This window comes from Somniosus microcephalus, chromosome 8 (assembly GCF_052327205.1).
Source record: "Somniosus microcephalus isolate GS21.2 chromosome 8, FLI_Smic_1.0, whole genome shotgun sequence".
NCBI classification, from domain to species: domain Eukaryota; kingdom Metazoa; phylum Chordata; class Chondrichthyes; order Squaliformes; family Somniosidae; genus Somniosus; species Somniosus microcephalus.
In genome coordinates, this window is record NC_140994.1 from 158,612,674 (window position 1) to 158,636,486 (window position 23,813).

Consider the following 23,813-nt stretch of genomic DNA (forward strand, 5'->3'; position numbering starts at 1 on the left):
TCTTACATGACTTGAACTGTAGTTTGAAGTTAACAATTTTTGTCAATTTCATGGCTCCAAGGGATGATCTGCAGCTGATTTTACAAAACAAAAGTAATAAACCTGCTTAAATCAGTATCATAAATCCTGTACTAGATTTGAATATCAGGATCAGTTTATAGCCATCAGGAAAGATTGAACAGGCTGGGGCTCTTTTCTCGAGAAAAGAGATCGAGGGGTGACCTGATAGAGGTCTTTAAGATTATGAAAGGGTTTGATAGGATAGACTTGGAGAAGATGTTTTCATTTGCAGGAGAGACCAGAACTAGGGGCCATAAATAGAAGATAGTCACTAAAATCCAATAAGGAATTCAGGAGAAATGTCTTTACCCCTCAATGTGGAACTCGCTACCACAAGGAGTAGTTGAGGCGAGGAGCATAGATGCATTTAAGGGGAAGCTAGATAAACACATGAGGGAGACAGGAATTGAAGGATATGTTGGGAGTTAGATGAAGGAGGGTGGGAGGAGGCTCGTGTGGAGCAGAAGCACTAGCGTGGACTGGTTGGGCCAAATGGCCGGTTTCTGTGCTGTAAATACTATGTGGTAAAAAGAATAAGTACAATTTAGAAAGCCTGAGGTGCAGTGTCTTTTGGAAGCATGTTGAAATTGAGAATGTCCACTCGTATATTTAAATAGAATGGGTAGTTATTTTTATTTTGATCCAGCTACGTAACATATTCCATTTATATACACATAATAATAATATATCTCAAAAGGTCAAAAAAAATTAGTACAAAACCCAACTTCTATTTTAAGTCATTAATTACAAATAATTGTTTTACAAGCAAATACTTTTTCATGCACGGTTTCCTCAATTTGCGGCACTTCCATAATTGAAATACTTCATTACCTTAATTGCTTTAAAAATAAATCTTCCTCCAAGATATATTCTGCTATAATAGTAAACAATGTCAACTTTTGATAAATGATGGCACCAGAATGTTTCATCAAACAGATAACCTACTCCATTGTTTGCTCTTGCCTCTTGTCTTTTTATTAACACCACTGTATAAGCTAGATTTCAGAAATTTAGCAAAAGCTCAAACCACATTATCAAGCTTGCAAAAACAAAATACTGCAGGTGCTGGAAAGCTGAAATGAGAAATTTCCAGTATTTTCTCTTTCTTTAGTATCAGGCCTAATCATTTACCCTTCTTATTTACAGTTTTCTTCTAGCAACGAACTTCATTGATTCTCCCAAACAATGACCTTAAACAACTCCACTGCATTCCCCCTTGAATTTTGGATACCAGCTATGATAAATAAGAAACTGTCTCTTTCTCTTACTTTTTCCCTCCCTCTCTTTTGATTCTCCGCCTCTCCCGGAAGAGCTGTACGATCTCGGCACCTAAGCTGAAATAAGGACAACTGCAGTAAGTTTGAGTATTATATGAAATTAATTTTGATTCATTAGTTTGAAAATGAGATGGCTTTCTTGTAAAGTAAATGGCTTCTGCAGTATTTTCAATTTCTGCAATCTGGAAAATTAATAGCAATTTTGATTTGAATTTGAAAGTAATGAGACAATTCTATTCAATTTGCCTGCTAGATCCAAAATTATATTAATCTTTCAGTGATCTGTGCATAAACATTGAAAATCTACAATGTTTGAACTAATGTGTGTATGAATAACAGTAATTTAGAAATTTGAATATTGATATAGAACCACTAGAATGACATAATAGTCCCAATTTCAAATTCTCATCCCACTATCTTTAGAATTGTGGAAAATTTGTAAGGAGCTTAATAAAATGAAGTACAAGATTTTCCATTTAATCATGCCCATTAAGGAAATAAAATATAGCTGTCATTAAATGCCTTGTTAAATTTTTACATTTTTGTGGAGTAGATGAGTGGAAATCTTTAAAGCATTTGAAGTTAATAAAAAAAAATCTGCTATTATCAACTGGTTGTATAGTGTCAGCAACTTACACAAATTAGTGACAAATAAAATTATGAAAAGGGGGGGGTGTTTAGAGTAAAGAAGCAAACAATCATCTTTTTATTCGTTTGTGGTGCTGGCGAGGTCAGCATTTATTGCCCATTTCTAACTGCCCTTGAGAAGGTGGTGGTAAGCCACCTTCTTGAGCCACTGCAGTCCATATGGTGAAGGTACTCCCACAGTGCTGCTAGGGAGGGAGTTCCAGGATTTTGACCCAGTGACTATAAAGGAACGGCAATATATTTCCAAGTCAGGATGATATGTGACTTGGAAGGGGCACCTGGAGGTGATGGTGTTCCCTTGTGCCTGCTGCCCTTGTCCTTCTAGGTGGTAGAGGTTGTGGGTTTGGGAGGTGCTGTCAAAGAAGTCTTGGCGAGTTGCTGCAGTGCATTTTGTAGATGGTACACACTGCAGCCACAGTGCGCCGGTGGTGAAGGGAGTGAATGTTTAAGGTAGTGGATGAGGTGCCAATCAAGCGGGCTGCTTTGTCCTGGATGGTTGAGATTCTAGTGTTGTTGGAGCTGCACTCATCCAGGCAAGTGGAGAGTATTCTATTGTACGATAGCAAAATACTGCAGATGCTGGAAATCCGAAATAACAGCAGAAAATGCTGGAAAAATTTAGCAGGTCAGGCAACATCCGTGGAGAGAAATTAGACTCAACGTTTCGGGTTGAAACCCTTTTTCAAAACTGGAAAGGAAATAATAGATCGAAGACAGGGCTGCGATAGAACAAAAGAAGTACTCTTTACTTTAAAATGAGCTCAAAAACATCCCTTCCGTTCTTTGCCTAGGTGAATGTATCCCATGTAGTGTTTACAATTATTTACATCAATTTGATTTTTTCCCCTCCAATTTAAGAAAAGCCTGTTAGATTTTCACCACCGCCACCCTGACTACCACAAGAATCTGCTATTGTCTATACACATTTGATCAGCAGACATGCATGGTCTGCTGTTGCAAGGTACTTTTGTTTAGCAGCTTGGCAAAAAAAGTAGTGAAACTCCTAAATGATTACAAATACATTCAAGAAGGAAAGTTGGAATTATGTCCCCAAATTAGAAACAGTGGAAATTAATGGGAAGATTGTTAAAACCTGGATTAAGACTGATTTGAAAAAAAAATACACAAAGTCCAAAAAAGCACATTTGAAAAGAACAAACTTTCCTTTGTTATAGTGCCTTTCATGCCCTCAGGTTGTCCCAAAGCACTTTACAGCCAAAGATTTTGGTTTGAAGTGTAGTCACTGTTAACAGGTATACAAGGCAGCCAATTTGCCATAGAAAGCTTTTTCTTTCATCAAAGAAAAAGATACACCAAAGAATGTAGGTTGAAAAAGTAGGGTAAATTCCACTAGCTACAGAAATCTTGTCTGACATTAGGATTGTCAAAAATGTAACATCATATTCAAGGATCCTGTAACACTCTTGCTATGGAAGGTAGTCCTTGCATTCAAAGACTCTTTTTTAAACATGATTTTGTTAGTATGCATAGTAGTATGTAATTTCTTGCAAAGATAAATCCATTGCTTCCCCCCCCCCCTGATCTGGCTGAATAAATTATGAAACAGCTGAATTACAGGTAAACATTACAGTATTATCCAGTAAATAAATTTCTAAATCCTCCAGAAACATGAATTGATGTCTGCTCAGATTTTCTGTGAGATTAATTGAGTGATAAGTTCCTTAACATCGTGGATACTTTTAGGGATCTCTGTTCCATCCTCGGTGACATTAGTAGCCATGAGGAAAAGCTTTCTTTCATAATTCACTTCATGGAGTAGGAGCTTTCTATGAAGATCAGAAATATTAAGAGCCCCATCAAGGTCCTATAGGAGCAAAATTAATGCAGCTATTGAAATAAAGGTTACAGATAACTTACTTTTTACTAAATTACAGTTAATGAATACAGAAGGAACTACACATCCTACAAACATTCATATTATGCTCCCCAGGGTGGTGGTATATCCTTGCCACTGTTTCTAGGTTCAAATTCTGTCAATGATACCATAATTAAATGAACATGTGTAACTTAGCTTGCTCAATAAAAAGTCAACATTTTGTAATATAATATATTGTATAAAGCAAACAGACTTAAATAGTTTTTATTAATTTAACTTGGTCAAAAATATTACTTAATGAAATATTTTATTGTATCCCATTGTTTAATAATTCCTTTTTTGCTTATTTTAGATCCATTTCATTTTCTCCAATAGGCTGTGTGTAAGTTCTAGGCTTGGCCCCAATATTTTCATGAGCTGACCAATAGGTGTGCTGGAACACCTTAAGTTAACTTCCCATTCCTACTTTCCCTCCCTATGGGGAAGCATACAAGCATAGAAATTGCTTTCAGCTATGATATATGTTCCTTTAATGCACTCAATTCAATTCAAATCGCTTTATTGGCATGACAAGTTACATCTTATGTTGCCAAAGCATCGAAAAACATTCATGTTTGTACACAAAAATACCGAACTATCCATACAGTGTATAAACAGATATATCCCTGAGTGTATAAATATACATTCTTATAATTTATATATACTCTTTTCTTATATTTAGTGGTTGTCCCTCTGTTTATGGCAAGCTGTAACATAGTGTGCCGCTAGTGTTACACAATTTCTCTCTTCCCCTAGTAGGTATGGGAGTTTTTGGTCATCCAAATTTCTGAATTCCAGGCATATTTTTGTGAATTTTGGGTAGAAATTCTCCCTTATGCCCTGATATTTTCTACAAGCTGTGAGGAAGTGCATCTCTGTCTCCACCACTCCCTGACTGCAGTGAGAGCATATCCTGTCCTCTCTTGGTAGCCGGGTCTGCCTCTGTCGATCCAAGATTACTCTCTCCGCTAACAGAGCCGTTACTGATATACTCTCTTTCTGTTCAGTCACGATACGCTGTAATCAGAACGGCAACAACTTGCATTTATATCTTGCTTTTGATGCAGTAAAACATCCCACTGCACTTCATAGAGGAGTAAGATTAAAAGTGGATTTTAAAGAGGGCCTTAAAGGAGGAAGGGGAGATGGCGAGAGTTGGTGGGGGGTGGTGCAGGAAGGGGGAAGAAACTTCAGAGCATTGAGCCTAGGTGGCTGAATGATGGGGTGAAAGAATGAGGGATGTACATGAAGCCAGTGCCAGAGGAACCAAGGTGGGAAGAAGCAAGGCCAAGGTTTAAACACAATTTTTAATTTGTGGTGTTGACGGACAGGGCATAATATAGGTCAGTAAGGACAGGGGTGATGGGTGAGTGATGCAAGATAGAATTCGGGCAGCTGTTTTTGGATGAGCTGTAGTTTATGGAGGATGGGAGGCTAGCCAGGGAAGCATTGGAATTATTGAGTCTGGAATTAGCACAGCCATAAATGAGGGTTTCAATGGAAGATGGGCAGATGCAAGCAATAGCACAGAGGTAGAAGTCTTTGTGATGGAGAAGATTTGAGGTGGGAAGCTAATTTTGGGGGTCGAATTGAATGCCAAGGTTGTGAACAGTCTGGCTCAGTCCGAGACAGTGGCTGGGCAGGGGATGTGTCCATAGCGATGGTACTGAATTTGCAGCAAGAGATGACGCTGTAGACTTTGGTCTTCCTAATGATTAGATGGAGGAAACTGGCTCATCCAAGACTGGATGTCAGACAGTCTGATAGCACTGAGGCAGTGGAGGGTTTAAGAGCCATGGTGGAGTTGGGTATCCTCAGCTTACACGTTGAAGCTGATCTTGTGTCTGTGGATGATGTTGCAAGGGGCAGCATGTAGATGAGGAAGAGGATGAAATCTTGGGGTAACTCCCAAGGAGATGGTGTAGGGGTGGGGTAGAAACCATTGCTAGAGATGCTCTGGCTGCAATCAGATAAGTAAAAGAAACTAAGCAAGGGTAGGCTGTGGAAGAGAGCGCTTGCTGTTCAGAGAATGACTGAAAAAACTCAGGTCCTACCATAAATTGCAGCACAAACTACACCATTGCTGCAGTATATGTATTAAATTCACCACAAAGTCCAATAGCTCAAAATATTTCCACCATCTAAACATGATATGTGGACATTACCCAGACAATTTAATTAAAAGTTGGGTTTTTTAAGTCCAGGATCATAGTAGTTAAGATGTTCCTTTCATGAACCTGTGATTGTGGATATGAGTCTCATGGCTGTCTGTCATTAGAATATACCAGCCACAAATTTAGTAAGTTTAATAAATTCTCATCTGGAATGCCACATGAATAATCCACGGAATGAAAATTTGAGACAGAGCATACTCCCTTGAGTTGCATGATTATTAGTGAGTGAGACAAAGAAGCCTGCAGCTCAACAGTCCATTCTCTCTTCCTTTCCCTTCCACCCACCCAACAGAGGACCTCCATCAAACACTCATGGAGGGTGCACTTACCTGTTTATTTGCCAATAGCACCAGTGGCAGCAATGGATCTTCTTTGAGCAGCTGATGCAGCTCCTGCCCAGCCAGAGGCAAACGTTCCTGGTCTGTGGAATCCACCACATAAATCAACACTTGGGCTTTATTTAGGTATAGATTCCAGTATGAGCGCAAGTTGCAGCTACCGCCAACTGTAAGAAAAAGATAATGTATCTTCAAGAACTAAATAGGATATTTTGTGCATTTTCAGGTTAAAGGAATGTACTATTCAGATTGCAAGAACAACTTGCATTTCTATAGCATTCCTCAAATGCGGCAAGATGTCTCAAAATACTTTGTTAAATGGATGGCGAGCTGGAGGGGAAAATGGAGAGGGTTAGGGCAAGGGACTGAAGTCACAGTTATAAAGAAAAGCTTTGGAGGAGTTTTTTTTAAAATAGGGAGGAAGGTGGTAAGGTAGAAATAACTCAGCAGGTATTTTCAGAGGATAGGCACATCACAATTAAGTAAGCGGCCACCAATGATGGGGCAGAGAAGGATTATCACGGTGTTCAAGCAGAGTGTGTGTGCAGGAACATGAAGCTGGAGGTGATCAGCATCGCCATGGAGGGGTTTGAAAGCAGGGCCAAAAGTGTGGAAGAATGTGCTTGGCACTTGGAGCCAGCGGAGCTTGGAGAGGATGGAGTGGGGCTAGGTGATGATGAAACCGAGTGAGGATACAGACTGCCACATCGTGAATGAGTTGTAACTTGTAGAGAATTGAAGCAGCAAGCCAACTCAGTTCATTGGAATTAAGGTATGGACTTGGATTTCATCAGTAGTGGGGAGGGGGGTGATGCTGTGGAGGTGGAAGAAAGTACAGGAACTTTCGTTTATCCAGAGGTTAAATGTCCGGAAAGCTCCATCTACCAGCAAAATTCAGGAGTCGGTTCAGATAATTTTTTTTCTTTTCATTGCTTCTTTTCTCCAGTCCTGGCTCTGCAAGCGTCTCTGTAGCTAAGCAACAGCTTCAGCTAGACGCTTGCAAGCTGCGCCGACTGTTTTGAAGCTGTTGCTAAGCAACAGGGTTTGTTGCTTCACACGGAGCTCTGAATGTTTTAACATTAGCGCTGGTTTCTACGGCAGTTTTGATCCAACGGCACCAGTTCGGTCCCGTCGGTGCCGGATACCAGAAAGTTTCCTGTAGTTGGTAACAGAGTGGATGTGGTGAAGGAAGCGGAGATAAGGTCATGCAGTATTGTAAGGTTCTGTATCTCCCGATTCAGTCTGAGGTAGTAGTTGGAAAGATCAATTGAGTTTTGGCCGCAGGATGTAGGTGCTGGCCCCGATCAAAGGAGCCTTCAATTTTGTCAATATTAAGTTGGAGGAAATTTTGGCTCATCTTGGTGTTGACGTCCTAAGCAATCCACATTATTATAAATCATGATCATGCTCAAAAAATGATTTTGTGCCTGTAATACTATAATAATCCATCTTAATATGCTACAGTTCATTGCTGGTCTACAGCACAGTGAAATGGGGTGGAGCTTCCAACTTTGGCAGGGGTATAAAACAGGTGATACAGGATCGGCCGACGTCATACACCCCGCCCAATTTCACTTTGGTTTTTAGATCTGGCAGCTTTCATGGTCATTTTCCTGGTGCCAGTCCACAAATGACCAGATTTATGGAGTTCAATTTCACAACTTGCCATGGTGGGATTAGAACTCCTGACCTCTTGATACCACAGCCACTAGGCTACCATAACCTTACTGGGGTTTCTGTTTCTGTGTGTCTTTCTGGGGTTAGGGTTAGGGTTTATTTTTAATCATTTTTATGTGTACCAAATTCAGTGCTTTCATTTTTGCATTAAGGAAAAAGTACCACAAGAGGCTACATTCAGAGGTGTTGGGAGACTGCAAGCCACGGTAAATCAGTGTGGGCCAAGATACAGGCAGCAGAGTTTTGGATGAGCTGAAGTTTATGGAGGATGCAGGATGGGAGGCTGGCTAGGAAAGCATTAGAATAACTGAGCTAAGATAACAAAGGCATGAATCTGAAACTCAGCTCAGGATTAAGCAGGATGCAGAAGTTGCAAACAGTTCAGTTCAACCAGAGACAGTGGCCAGGGAGGGGCTTGGAATTGGTGGCGAGAAAGAAACATTTAGCTGAGAAAGCGCATCCAAAGTGGTCACCTGACAAGCAGTCTCAGCACAGATGCAGTGGAGGAGTTGACTTGAGATAAAGCTGGATGTCATTGGCATATATGTAGAAGCTGACTCCAGGTCTGGATGATGTCGCTAAGGGGAAATATGCAAGTGAGGCAGGAGCCAAGGATGGATCCTTGGCAGACTCCAGAAATGATGTTGTGGAGTGGGAAGAGAAGCCACTGCTAGAGATACTTTGGCTATGAACGGATAGATAAGAGTGGAACCAAGCAAGAGAGGTCCCACAGAGCTGAACAATGGAGGAAAGGTGCTGGAGGAGGATTGTGTATTAAGGAGAGGTTGAAGAGGACAAGGACAGATAATGGACCATGATCATAGTCATAGAAAATGTTGTTCATTGTTTTTCTTAGGGTCTTTTCCATGCTGTGGGAGGGGTAGAAACATGATTGGATGGATCCAAACAGTTTGCTGCATGAGAGGTGGGCACGGATCTGGGAGGGAACAACATCTCAAGGACCTTTGAGAGGAAAGAAAGATTGAAGATGAAATAGCAGTTAGCGAGGACAGAAGAATTGAGGGTTGGTTTTCTTAAGGAAGGGGTGACGACAGCAGTTTTGAAAGGGAGAAAGACAATGCCTGAGGAGAGTGGACCATTTACATTATTGACTAGTATGGTGCCAGGAAGAGAAGTTGGGTGATCAGCAATATGGTGGAAATGGGGTTGAAAAAGCAAGATACAAGTCTTGTGGATGAGATGAGAGGGGAGGAACTAGAGAGGTGGCTCAGGGCTAGAGTGGGGATGGGACTGGGTGAAAGTTTGGCTTGGTGGGCAAAGAGGAAGGGGCAAGCAGCAGAGACAGCTGAATATATGGTCCCTGTCTTCATGACTAAGAAATCCATAAACTCTTAGCACTTGTTAGAGGTGGGGGTGGAGGGGCAAGAGAAAGGGGTTTAAAGAGGTGGTTGGTAGTGGAGAAAAGGAGCCAGAGTTTGCCTTCCAGGATGATCCTAGAGTAATGACCAGTTTTGAAAGAGGACAGCGAGGCCTCAAGTGAGAGCTTGATGTCAAATCAAAGCTGGCAATGGATGGCTAAGCCAGTTGTTTGTCAATATGCTCAAGTATAAAGCTTAATATGCAACAGGACTCTTGGATAAGACAATCTTTCAAAGACCTTCAACAATGTAAAGTTGTATGTGCTTGATGCGAATGACCATTCCAAGAATACAAATCTCTACATAGAAATGAAATGGAGTAACCAGAGTTTTGATTTATTGCATTAGAAATTTTTCATGTCACAGCTGCTCATTGAAGAGCAAGCAGCAAATCACAGGACCCACACCTTGTAAGGCAAGGTGTTAACTGCCTTCCCCTCAAATGTTTCCCATAATGGTTCACCCAGAGAAACTGAATTGGTCTACTCCCCAGGTCTATCGACCCACATATGGTAACATTTCACAGAGATTGCCCTAGTGACCTTTGACTTAGTTCATTTCTGAACACAAGCAAAGTAATCAATAAAGAAAATTATTTCAGAATAAATGCTTCTTACTGAATATGCTGATAGGTTGGCTCCGTTAATTGTAATGGCAACACCTGTCAAAGAGACAATGGTTGTTTGCCCAAAGATACAGCTGGCTGAAGCTCATTTTTAAATAAAACTGATCCTGTCTATCTAAATTCATTGGAAATATAATTCAGAAATTCCTATTTTGTCACAATAGTAAGTGCAATTTAATTGAAAGGAAACAGCTATATTCCCATTCCTCCCCCTTCTTTAAGCCATGTCAAAGCTGCCTTGTAACTTCCTCTCTATCCTTCTTTGATCCTGACTGCACAATTTATCCTAAAGAAAAAGCTGACCCTCAATTCTTGACCTACTGCCAATGTTAGATTGTCACACCAACAACATCCCCCCATATAGCCCTAGTGCTGCACGAAAGAAACATGCACTAACCCACCTTTAATTTTTATTCATTCATGGGATGTGGGTGTCATTGGCAAGGCCAGCATTTATTGCCGATCCCTAGCTACCCTTGAGAAGGTGGTGGTGAGCTGCCTTCTTGAAACGCTGCAGTCCGTGTGGTGAAGGTGCTCCCACAGTGCTGATAGGGAGGGAGTTCCAGGATTTTGACCAAGCTGCAATGAAGGATCAGCGATATACTTCTAAGTCAGGGTGGTGTGTGACTTGGAGGTGGTGGTGTTCCCATATGCCTGCTGCCCTTGTCGGTGGTAGAGGTTGCAGGTTTGGGAGGTGCTGCTGAAGAAGCCTTGGCGAGATGCTGCAGTGCATCTTGTAGATGGTACATGTAATGATCAATAACATGTCATTCTATAGTGGACACTAGGTGGAGCCGTAGAGCTGTATATAGCTGTATGTATAAGGCTACACTACCCAGCTGTATATATATTAAGACTACATTACCCATGAGGCACTAGGCTACCCACAAGGCAGCAGTCAAAATGGAAGCCTCTACAGATACTGTACCTAGTCCATATGTGCTCAATAAAAGGTCTAGCAAAAGGTAGCTGTGTTCATAATAAGAATGTCTATTTATTAATGAACATAACATGCTACCAGGATGGTGAAGATCTGCTGAAAATTGTGAAAAACGAAATGGAGAATTTGAAGGCACCAGAGCATTTGAAACTCACAGGAAACATCGACTACAATTGGCAGACTCAAACAACAATTCGAACTCTACATTGCAGCCATCGGATTCGGTATGAAGCCAGACGCAAGGACGATAGCGTTGCTGCTTATGGTTGCAGGCCCACAGGCGATAGAGGTATTTAATACATTTGTATTTAATCCAGAGGAGAACAGAGAAAAATTAGAAGATGTGCTAAAAAAATTTGATGCACATTGCTCTCCCAAAAAGAATGAGACCTATGAAAGATACATGTTCTGTTCTCGGACACAGCAGCAAAATGAGACTTTTGATAGCTTTATAACTGATCTGAAACTGAAAGCACAGACATGTAATTTCTCTGAGCTCAAAGAATCCATGATTCGTGACCAGATTGTGTTTGGTATTCATGATAAAAAAGTCAGGGAACGTCTGTTGAGAGAAACCGAACTAAATTTGGAAAATGCGGTGAAAATATGCCAAGCCAGCGAGCTAGCTCGAAAGCACGCGAAGACTTTCAGTGAAATTAATAATGATGCAATTGTAATGAGTGATAATGCTGCTGTCAGTGCTGTGTCCTACAAGGGGAAGAAACTTGGGCAGAACAGAAATGAAAAGCAATCGGAGGATGAAATTTTTAATTGTAAACGCTGTGGTTACAAACACCAGTTAAGACAATGCCCAGCGTTTGGAAAAATGTGCACAAAGTGTAATGGAAAGAATCACTTTGCCAAACAATGCTTTTCAAAAGTAAAAACTAAGAATGGGCAACGAGTTAATGTAATTGAGGACACTGATTTAAGTGAGACATTTTTTGTACGAATGGTGTCATGTGACAATATCAAAAAGGATACAGAAAATGTGCAGCCCTCAGAAATGGACAATGCTGAACATAAAGTTAATGCAGTAAAAGAGGACAAATGGATGATCCCACTGCAGGTAAATGGAGCATTAGTTACCTTGTGTGGTAAACCACTGTTTGTATTCCACTATGTACATGCCTGGACATGCCTCGGCTGACTCCTCCCACAAGTCCTAGTATAAAGATGACTGCTCCCCAGCCCTTTGTATTTCTGGACCGGTCGACCACTCGAGGCAGACCTTCATTCTTTTGTTAATAAAAGCCTTTAGTTACTCTCTTAACTCTCAGTCTTTTATGAGTAATTGATAGCGCATCACCTTGAAACTAGACACTGGGGCAAAAGCAAACTTAATCAGTATGAGTGACATTAACAATATGAAAGAAAAGCCCAAAATACAGAAAAAGTCAGTACTACTGAAGGACTATAATGGACAGAAAATAGATAGCTTAGGTGTATGCAGACTTAAAGTGACAGTCAAAGACAAAGTGCATAGTGGTTAGCACTGTTGCCTCACAGCGCCAGGGACCCGGGTTCGAATCCAACCTCGGGCGACTGTCTGTGTGGAGTTTGCACATTCTCCCCGTGTTTGCGTGGGTTTACTCCGGGTGCTCCGGTTTCCTCCCACAGTCCAAAGATGTGCGGGTTAGGTTGATTGGCTATGATAAATTGACACTTAGTGTTAGGGGGATTAAATACGTGGGGTTACGGGGATAGGGTGGGATATGTGTTGGTGTAGGGGTTACGGGGATCGGGTGGGATATGTGTCGGTGCAGGCTCGATGGGCCGAAATGGCCTCTATCTGCACTGTGTGATTTCTGTGTCTGTGTTTATCTCATGTTTTCTGTTGTGGCTGAAAGACTTGATTCTCTACTAGGTGACAAAGCTTTGAGGACTTAGAACTGGTCGAGAGAGTCTACTGTATAAACTGTGCCATAAGCAGACCAGATGACTCGGTGGATTCTGTAGTGAATAATTTCCAGGATGTGTTCAAAGGATTTGGAGTTCTACCATTCACTTACAAGATCCAGTTAAAGCAGGATGCTCAGCCAGTGGTACATACTCCACGAAGAGTTCCAGCACCCGTGTGTGACCGGCTCAAGAATGAACTGGACAGAATGACCACACTAGGAGTCATCAGGAAAGTCAAAGAGCCAACAGACTGGGTTAACTCCATGGTATGTGTAAAGAAAAAGAACAATGATCTAAGAATATGCATGGATCCAAAGGACTTAAATGCAAACATAAAACGTGAACACTACCAGATTCCCAAGCAAGAAGAAATCACCAGTGAAATGTCAGGTGCCAGATACTTTACAAAGCTCGATGCCTCAAGGATTTTGGCAACTAAAACTGGATGAAGAGAGCACCAAATACTGTACCTTCAACACACCATTTGGCAGGTATTGTTTCCTCAGAATGCCTTTCGGGATAATATCTGCATCTGAAATCTTTCATAGAGCGATGGAACACATAATTGAAGGTCTGGAAGGAGTTTGGGTCTATGTTGATGACATCATCATCTGGGGCTCCACACTGAAAGAACACAATGAGAGACTGACTAAAGTGCTACAGAGCATACGCCGGAATGGACTGAAGCTCAACAAAGCCAAGTGTCAGTTTGGCGTCCAGGAAGTCACTTTCCTAGGAGACAATCTATCTGGTAAAGGAATAGAGCCAGATATGGAAAAAGTAAACACCATACTCAAAATGCCCCGACCCACTGACAAAAAAGGAGTGCTACGCATCATGGGGATGATAAACTTCATTGGAAAGTTCATTCCTAACTTGTCAGCCAAGACAGCCTGTCTGCGAGACCTGCTACATAAAACAAATGAGTTCGCATGGACAGAAAGACATGAACAAGAGTGGATAAACCTCAAAACAGTGCTGACAACCACACCTGTACTCACCTTCTTTGACCCAACCAAAAGAATCAAAGTGTCAATGGATGCATCAAAAGATGGCCTAGGTGCGGTCTTGCTACAAGCAGAGGGTGAAGATTGGAAGCCTGTTGCCTATGCCTCCAGGTCTATGACTGATACTGAGTGTCGATACGCCCAGATTGAAAAGGAATGTCTAGGCTTGGTAGTTGGACTAGAAAAGTTTCATGGCTACATATATGGACTTCCCACCTTCACAGTTGAGACAGACCACTGCCCACTGGTTGCCATCATAAAAAAAACCTGAATGAGATGTCTCCAAGGATTCAACGACTCATGATGAAGCTGCAAAGATATGACTTTGAACTGACCTACACACCAGGCAAACACATAGTGTTAGCTGATGCACTATCCCGAGCACCCACAATGAGTCATGTGAGCTCTACTGAAGAAGACATGGATGTTCATGTGAGTATGGTCACTGCTGCGCTGCCCGTGTCAGACACAAAATCAAAGCAAATAGCAGAAGAAACAGTAAAAGATACAGTATTACAAACAGTAATAGAGAACATTCATCATGGTTGGCCAAAAGGTTCCTGTCCAAAATATTTTCACATAAGGTCAGAATTGAGTGTCGCAAGTGGACTATTACTAAAACAGAACAGAATAGTCATTCCACAGGCTCTATGTCAAGACATGCTCAAAAGGATTCATGAGGGACAACTCGGAATTGAAAAATGCAAAAGGAGAGCAAGAGACACTGTTTATTGGCCTGGCATAAATAAGGACATTGAGAACATGATAGGCAAATGTGAGACATGTCAGAAACACCAAAACAAACAAGCAAAGGAACCAATGATAGTAGCTGACATACCAACAGCACCATGGCAAAAGGTTGGTATGGACCTTTTTCATTTAAATGGTAAAGACTATCTAATAGTGATCGACTACTATTCTAACTATCCTGAGATGGCGCTGCTCTCAAGCACCACAGCAAGCAGTGTCATAATGCATGTGAAATCCATCTTCGCCAGACATGGAATTCCCAGGATTGCCGTTAGCGACAATGGTCCGTGCTTCAACTGTAAGGAGTGGCAACAGTTTGCAGCACAGTATGACTTTCAGCACATCACATCCAGTCCTTTGTATGCTCAGTCAAATGGTAAGGCAGAGAAAGGTGTTCAAGTTCTCAAGCAGCTACTGAAGAAAGCGACAGAAAGCAAGTCTGATCCTTATCTCGCCCTGCTGAGCTACCGAGCCTCACCTTTAGACTGTGGTTCTTCACCTGCTGAACTACTAATGGGTCGCAAGTTGCACACCACGCTACCCTGCTGTGCAAAAGAACAGCAAAGTGAGGAACTGAGACAGAGACTTCAACTGTTAAAGCTGAAACAGAAATCATACTATGACAAGTCATCCAAATCTCTAAAACCATTGACAAGGGATGATGTTGTCAGGATTGAGGATCCAGATGCATGGAACAGGAAAGCTACAGTTCTTGAGGAAGTAGGACCAAGGTCATACACTGTTAGAACTGAGGAAGGACAGATTCTCAGGAGGAACCGCCGTTCCCTCCTAAAAACACAAGAGACTATTCAAGACCAGATTGATGACAATGCCACAACTGCATCTTGTCATTCACCGCCAGAACAATCTCATGAAGACACATCAGACTTACTAGTGTTGAGAAGATCCACTCGTGAAGTAAAAAAGCCTGATAGACTTAATCTTTGAGTACAATGTAAAGCTTTGAAAATGTGTTGACTGTTTTGAAAATGTTTGTTTATAGAGCACTAACAAAAGTGTTACTGATATTATCTTTATTGTTTTCTTGAAAGTTGATTGATATTGATTTTGTTAAACCTCAAAGAAAGGGGGATGTAATGATCAATAACATGTCATTCTATAGTGGACACTAGGTGGAGCCGTAGAGCTGTATATAGCTGTATGCATAAGACTACACTACCCAGCTGTATGTATATTAAGACTACATTACCCATGAGGCACTAGGCTACCCACAAGGCAGCAGTCAAGATGGAAGCCTCTACAGATACTGTACCTAGTCCACATGTGCTCAATAAAAGTGTCTAGCAAAAGCTAGCTGTGTTCATAATAAGAATGTCTATTTATTAATGAACATAACAGTACACACTGCAGCCATGGTACGCCGGTGGTGGAGGGAGTGAATGTTTAAGGTGCCAGTCAAGCAGGCTGCTTTGTCCTGGATGGTGTCGAGCTTCTTGAGTGTTGTTGGAGCTGCACTCACCCAGGCAAGTGGAGTGTATTCCATCACACTCCTTACTTGTGCCTTGTAGATGGTGGAAAGACTTTGGGGAGTCAGGTGGCGAGACACTCGCCACAGAATATCTTACTCTGATCTGCCCTTGTTGCCACAGCATTTATGTGGCTGGTCCAGTTAAGTTTCTGGTCAATGGTGATCCCCCAGGATGTTGATGGTGGGGGATTCGGCAATGGTAATGCCGTTGAATGTCAAGGGGAGGTGGTTAGACTCGCGCTTGTTGGAGATAGTCATTGCCTGGCACTTGTGTGGCGCAAATGTTACCTGCCACTTATCAGCCCAAGTCTGAATGTCGTTCAGGTCTTGCTGCATACAGGCACGGACTGCTTCATTACCTGAGGAGTTGCGAATGGCACTGAACACTGTGCAGTCATCGGCGAACATCCCCATTTCTGACCTTATGTTGGAGGGAAGGTCATTGATGAAGCAGCTGAAGATGGTTGGGCCTAAGACACTGCCCTGAAGAACTCCTGCAGCAATGTCCTGGGGCTGTGATGATTGTCTTCCAACCACCACAACCATCTTCCTTTGTACTAGGTATGACTCCAGCCAGTGGAGATTTCCCCCCCCCCCCCCCCGCCGATTCCCATTGACTTCAGTTTTACTAGGGCTCCTTGATGCCACACCCGGTTAAATGCTGCCTTGATGTCAAGGGCAGTCACCTGCCTATGGAAATTACTAAAGTTACAGCTATGCCACCAGAAAGACCAATACTACTTACCAGAATCAGCCCTGTACTATCTGTAAACCTCCACTGATGGGGTACACCCACTGTACTTCTGTATACTACAGTAAAATATAATTGCTTGGCTGTTATGTTGTACAGCTAGAACACCTGCATTTACTGGAAGAAGGCTGACCTCTTTAATTTACTCTTTCAGTACTAATCTCTATCATCAGAAAGAATCTTCATCCATTGCTCCATCCTGTTCTAGCAACAGGGCTAACATCAACTTTTATTTCTGCCAGATCTGTTGGATCCTCCACTCTCTAAACTTCAATAGGAGCTCTGCTGCTCCACTGCCTGACAAAGATCATTTGCACGGTTCTTGAAATTAACTTAATTTATCCATCACCTTGAAAGTTCTACGCTAATGATTACCAGTATGCTTTTTAGCATGCTTGTTTGCTGGTGATCTTGTTACCTAAGTTACACACCTCACAAACATTCTGGTGAATCAGTGGTTACTGCTTTAGACACCTCCAAAGCCTCTGACCATGTTTGCAAAGTGCAATTTACCATCAGATATGGTCTCCAACAAAGCTCTGTTTATTGCAATCTAAATTCCTCCCAAATGCACTGTAGTAAATGTCTCTTTCTTATCATTTTTCATTAACTCATTCATTCCCAATGCCTCTTTCCTTTTTCATGATCAATGGCCTCCCCAATTCATCATCTAATCATACCCACTGTTTTGCCGAGAATTCCATTTTACATTCAGCAACTTCCTTCATATGACACACCCTCAATGCACAAAATCTCCATTTCTCTTTCAATGCGGTAGCTGAATCACTACATCTTGATCTCTATTCTGCTTGATGTGTCTATTTAAAAAAAAAACCTTCCAGTTCCTCAGAAATATAGTTTCTTATATCTCTCACTAGTCTAACAGCCTTACCTTTGGAGTTCTGCCTTTACCCCTTCATTTGTGGGATTCTTGGCCTCACTATCTGCACTGACCTCGTCCCACATCTTCCACAGCTAGCTCCAAGAAGCTTGTTTTCTCTTTCATGCTAAATACTTCTTTTCTGTCCAAGACTTGAATACTGTTCCTATATCTGGGAAAGCTCCTCCATTCTCCTACTTCGACAGGATTACAGAAAAAGCTGGTTATCCGAAGAGTAATCTTTCTCTTGCCTCTAACCTTGCCTTTCCTCCATCACAAGTTTATTTGGCTGTCTCTAATTTATGAAAACTGCTATGGTCAGTGCTCCCCTCTTGTTCCTCCTAAGCTGAAAATATTCCATTCTACACAACCTCACTGTTGAAATTAACTAACTCATTCTTTCCCAGGATGTCAAAACTGTGTACTCTTTACCTCCCTCCCTCCTACAATCTTCAGGCTTTTAAAAACACATTTTTGCTTCTCCTTATCATTACCATTTCATCTCTGCTTACTCCTTTCAACTCTGCACGATGTGCCTTGGCCTTTCACCTTAGTTTCTCAATAAGATCTTGCATTTTATTAGCAATTTCAAGGAGTAGGATTGTCAAAATTCAAACCCATTTTGATGCCATAGCTTTTCCTGTGGATAGACTCAAACTTGGATCCCATAATGAAGCCCAGTGACAGACTTGTGTCTGAGCCAATTAGGCCACCGTACCTCATAATATTAAGATTTTTTTTTACAACTCTTTTGCATCGTGCAGCCTGTCACAATGCTGTATTCAGAAATATTATACTCACTTTCGAGAAAGTCCAATTTGCAGCCTCCCGTATGTATGCAGACTGCATTAAAGCCTTGGGTAGGTGATCTGTTACGTTTCACTGTGCGGGTGGTCAAACAGTTGAGAATGCTGGTTTTTCCAGCACCATCTAAACCAAGAACCAGAATCTGCTTTTCCCTAGGTTGCGTCTGTTTGAAAAAAATTCCAACAATTTAGTAAAGAAGCACGCTATGTAACATAAATCAAAGTGAAGCAAAGAAATGAATCCACAGTACCTGGTGCATAAGAGGTAACATTGGTGCATAAGAGGTAACATTGGTGTAACATGTGGCTAGGAGACAAAACCCATCTAATATGCTAGACAAATACTGGCTCTTCCATCATCAAACGCAACTTCTCCAGTCTCAAACACTAACATAACTGGAAGGCTTTCAATTTATCCCTCTTCAGCATACATACATTGCCTCTATGGGAATGGACAATGAGGTAAACACTAACCATGTAGTCCCAGATGCTAAGAATTATTATGGATTATTTTGTATACTGGGATGTAGCGATTGCGCAAAAGGTTCCACTTAGCAACAACTTATTTGCCATATGCCAGTTTTATTGCCACTCAAATTATATTCACAAGCCTTTCTCCCCCCCCCCCCCATGTATAAAAGCAAAACAATGAAGAAAATAAAATCAGAACAAGGGGCAATAAAAGAAAATATATATATAATAGTTGATTCGCTTTTAATAGAAAGCATCCCTAGGTAGCAGAGTGTTAAAAGAAAAATTAATCGGTTTAAAAATATAAATTGATAGATGACAGGTCATAGAGGCTTTCAACTTTTCTCATCTGCTTCCCTAATTAATTCACTGCTGAGGGATACTTTCCACCTGCAGATGAACAGAACAAAAAGGGAGAAAAAGAGAAGGAAGTGAAATAGCAAAGGAAATAAGACTCAAGAGGGAAAAACATCAACAAGTTAAAGTTGAAAGTGAAAATCAGATGAGCAGAAATAAAAAGTGCATGTATTAAAAGCAACATTCTGCCACAATTCAGAACTATATACCAAATATTTTACCATGAAAGGAAGCTAATGTGTTGGCGGGAAAAGACATGAATATTTAAAACATAACGAAAGACGTATGACCGAGTTTGTGCTTTGAGAACGGCTCTGGTGGCCCAGTTGGTAAATGTGTTCTCTCGTATTGAACTAAATCATACAGACTTTGAAGTTTCCCGGTCCAATCCCTGGTTTGTTCCGAGTTAGGAAATCTCTGGCCATAGGAGTTCTACAATTAGCCTCAATCGCCCTAGGTTAGAGGAGAGAAAAATCTGGCACCGGCTATCATAGAAACATAGAAGATAGGAGCAGGAGTAGGCCATTCGGCCCCTCGAGCCTGCTCTGCCATTCAATGCAATCATGGCTGATCATCCAATTTCAGTACCCAGTCCCTGCTTTCTCCCCATACCCCTTGATCCCTTTAGCCTTAAGAAATATATCCAACTCCTTCTTGAAAATATTTAATGAATTGGCCTCTACTGCCTTCTGTGGTAGAGAATTCCACAGGTTCACCACTCTCTGGGTGAAGAAATTCCTCCTCATTTCTGTCCTAAATGGCCTACCCCTTATCCTTAGACTGTGACCCCTGGTTCTGGACTCCCCGACCATCAGGAACATCCTTCCTGCATCTAATTTGTCCAGTCCTGTCAGAATTTTAAAAGTTTCAATAAGATCCCCTCTCATTCTTCTAAACTCCAGCGAGTACAAGCCCAATCATCCCAATCTCTCCTCATACGTCATTCCTGCCATCCCAGGTATCAGCCTGGTGAATCTTCACTGAACTCCTTCCATGGCAAGAACATCCTTCCTCAGATAAGGTGACCAAAACTGCACACAATACTCAAGATGTGGTCTCACCAAGGCACTGTACAACTGCAGCAAGACATCCTTGCTCCTGTACTCAAACCCTCTCGCTACGAAGGCCAGCATACCATTTGCCTTCTTAACCGCCTGCTGCACCTGCATACTTACCTTCAGCGACTGGTGCACAAGGATATGCAGGTCTCGTTGCACTTCCCCTTTTCCCAATCTATTGCCATTCAAATAATAATCTGCCTTCCTGTTTTTGCCACCAAAGTGGATAACCTCACATTTATCCACATTATACTGCATCTGCCATATCGCCCAACTTGTCCAAATCGTACTGGAGTTTCTCTGCATCCTCCTCACAGCACACACGCCCACCCAGCTTTGTGTCATCTGCACACTTGGAGATATTACATCTAGTTCCCTCGTCTAGATCATTAATATATATTGTGAATAACTGGGGTCCTAGCACCGATCCCTGCGGTACCCCACTAGTCACTGCCCTCCACTTGGAAAAAGTGATCCCTTTAAAAAATACATGTTTGTGGATGTTTGGTGATTATCCCCACCAGGTGACTAACCGGCCAACACTCACTGTCTTGACTCACACCTGGAAAATGGCCATTTGGGTGAGTGAGTGGATGGCAGTAAGCACCTGTACAGGAGTTAACATCTGGAATGAGAGAAAGAACATTTGGGAGAGGGCAAAACAAAGTTTGTGCTTTGGGATTGTTTGTTGATTTTTCATAACTCCGTGTCACTTCTCTCCGAACCAAGAAACATCTAATTTACTACAGCCATTACTTCACAATCTTTAGAAATACATAAATATAGCCAAGCAATAGTTAGGAACATAGGAACAGAAGTAGGCCATTCAGCCCCTTGAGCCTGTTCTGCCATTCACTGAGATCACAGCTGATCTGTATCAACTCCGTCCACCTGCCTTGTACCATAAACCAATGTTCTCTCATATATATTAGCGAGCCAACATGGATTTGCGTGAAGTGTTTCCTAATTTCTCTCCTGAATGGCCTGCCTCTGATTTGAAGGTCCTAGACTCCCCTACCAGCAAAAAAAGTTTCTCTCTACCTTATCAATTCCTTTCAAAATCCTAAAAACCTCAATCAAATCACCATTAACCTTCTATATTCCAGGGAATACAAGCCTAGTTTATGTAATCTCTCCTCATAATCTAACCCTTGGAACCTTGGCAACAGTCTGGTGAATATACCCTGCAGTCCTTCCAAGGCCAATATATCCTTTTGAAAAAGCGGCACCCAGAACTGTACACAGTACTCCAGATGTAGTCTAACCAGGCCTTTGTATAGCTGTAGCAGAACTTCCTCCCCTTTATATTCTAGCCCTCTAGTTATAAAGGCTAACATTCCATTATAGCCTTTTTGCTTATTGAATGCCTTCTGAAAGTTCATATAAACTAGATCCATAGACATTCCCTGTCTACTATTTTAGTTACTTCCTCAAAAGATTCAATTAGATTCATTAGACATGATTTACCCTTTACAAATCCATGTTGGTTCTTTCCAATCAGCTCAAATTTCTCTTAAATGCTCAGTCACTGTCCTTGATTATAAATTCCAATAACTTCCCCAGTTCTACCACAATCAACTGTGACTGCGTTACCATAGCATTTTGTTTCTATTTATTCTTTTTAAGACAACGATATATACAGCATTTTTAACCATAATTACCATTTACATTCTCAATAATTTTACTTTAGCACTTTTGTCTTCATCTATTGTAGATAAACGATATTACCAGAAGAATGTTTACTGCTAATTCCAAACTTAATCTGTGCTTTAATTAAATAGTATAAACCACAGGAAGAATTAACAGATGTGACTATGTAAGCTGGATGAAGTCTGTAGCCACCAATTAAAAACTAAAACGAATTTGTAAATATTGTTTTGTTAATTTACCATAATTTATTACTTACAGAATAATTTCAAATTCGCTAAAACAAGTTTATTTTTGAACATTTGTAAACCAAAAAATGGTAATTACTGTAGCCTACTTTTCCTAAAATGTTCATTTCTCAGTAAAGTATAGCATGACATTTGGTGCAGTTCCCAGCGCATTGAGCCTGCTTATATCATTGATGTTTATGGCCGAGAAGCAGATCATTCGGCAAATCAGATTTGTGCCAACTCTTTGCTCGGGCAATCCAAAACGAATCCTGCTCTCTCCATAGCCCTGTATCTCCCCGTTTCAAATTTTTAGCCAATTTTTCTTAGAAAAGGTATAATGATCTCTGCCTCCGTTACTTTTTGCGGCAAAGCATTCAATGTTCTAATTCTGTGTAAAGAAAAAACATGTCACAAACCACATAATCTTAATAGTATTTGATATCGACATCTGCCAGTTCCCGTTTCCTCCTTATGGAGGAATGCGCCCACTGAAGTGGTTCTTTCCTTTTACCTCTTTGATGATGTCGTACTCTTCTTCGGAATAACGCCTTTTTCTGTTAAAGTATTTCCACGAGACGAACACAACGCTGCCCAGGATTGCAGCCACAGCTCCTATTACCGCTCCAATTTTCCGCAGCGGAGCCATCGTTGCACTTCGAGCCCCGACCAACCGGTACAATAGACGACGCCGCCACCTCTCTCTGCACACCGTCTTCCTCCCAACACGTCACGCCGCAGACTCACACCCAGCAGACTGTTTCCTTCCAATTTATAAACAAGCAACGTATAATACGGGCCAAAGAAAGTTTGAGACAGGTTTAGGATTTTCTGTGCGTGCATTGTGGGAATCCGCTTATGTTTTGTTTGGCTGCGAATAGATGAAACTGTTTTAACATCCTCAGATTATTGCCAGGAGGGAAGGAATCTCAAACTCTGTCACAGAGAAGCAAAGCAACCGGACGTGCTTATTATCTTCCATTGAATTTCCTGCTGGACTGTCTAAATACAGTTCTTCTTCAGTGACAAAATGTCTGTTGTAACTGCGACAGCCTATCTTATTGTCTGCGAAGGAAAGACTGAAAAAACACAACATATTGGGCCAGAATTGGTGGTCTCCGTGACTTTCTGAGTCCCTTCAATAACTGCAGGATTATACATTTCACCTGCGCCTCTGCGATATCGACATGAGAACTTAATTATTCACAGGTAAGTGAATTGAAAAAGCAAGTGCGACAGTTACCTTTAACACAGACAATGGTGTACGGTGACTGGAAACAGTAATTTCAAACATTTGGCCAGTCTACCATATATTAAAAACATTTTGACACTGAGGAGTAGAAGAAGAAAGAGCAATAATAGGCCATAAAAATCTGATGCAGCAAGAAAATAAAGAAACAAACAATGATGGATTGGAGCTGGAGAACTACACTCACCAACTTTCACAAATGGTCTGGTTTCTTTTATCTTTCAG

At 41.4% G+C, this 23,813-nt stretch overlaps 1 protein-coding gene across 1 annotated transcript; it reads right to left on the reverse strand.

The window, feature by feature from the left end:
• Window positions 1–668: 668 nt before the first annotated feature.
• Window positions 669–23,079, reverse strand: LOC147113891 (ADP-ribosylation factor-like protein 9). Its single transcript, XM_085995281.1, has 4 exons — window positions 22,854–23,079; window positions 18,575–18,743; window positions 6,365–6,540; window positions 669–3,810 (listed from the first exon to the last, which is right to left on the reverse strand). Exons 1-4 carry the CDS (start codon window positions 22,986–22,988, stop codon window positions 3,631–3,633), a joined length of 660 nt encoding a protein of 219 aa, XP_085851407.1. The 5' UTR covers window positions 22,989–23,079; the 3' UTR covers window positions 669–3,630.
• Window positions 23,080–23,813: the final 734 nt, after the last annotated feature.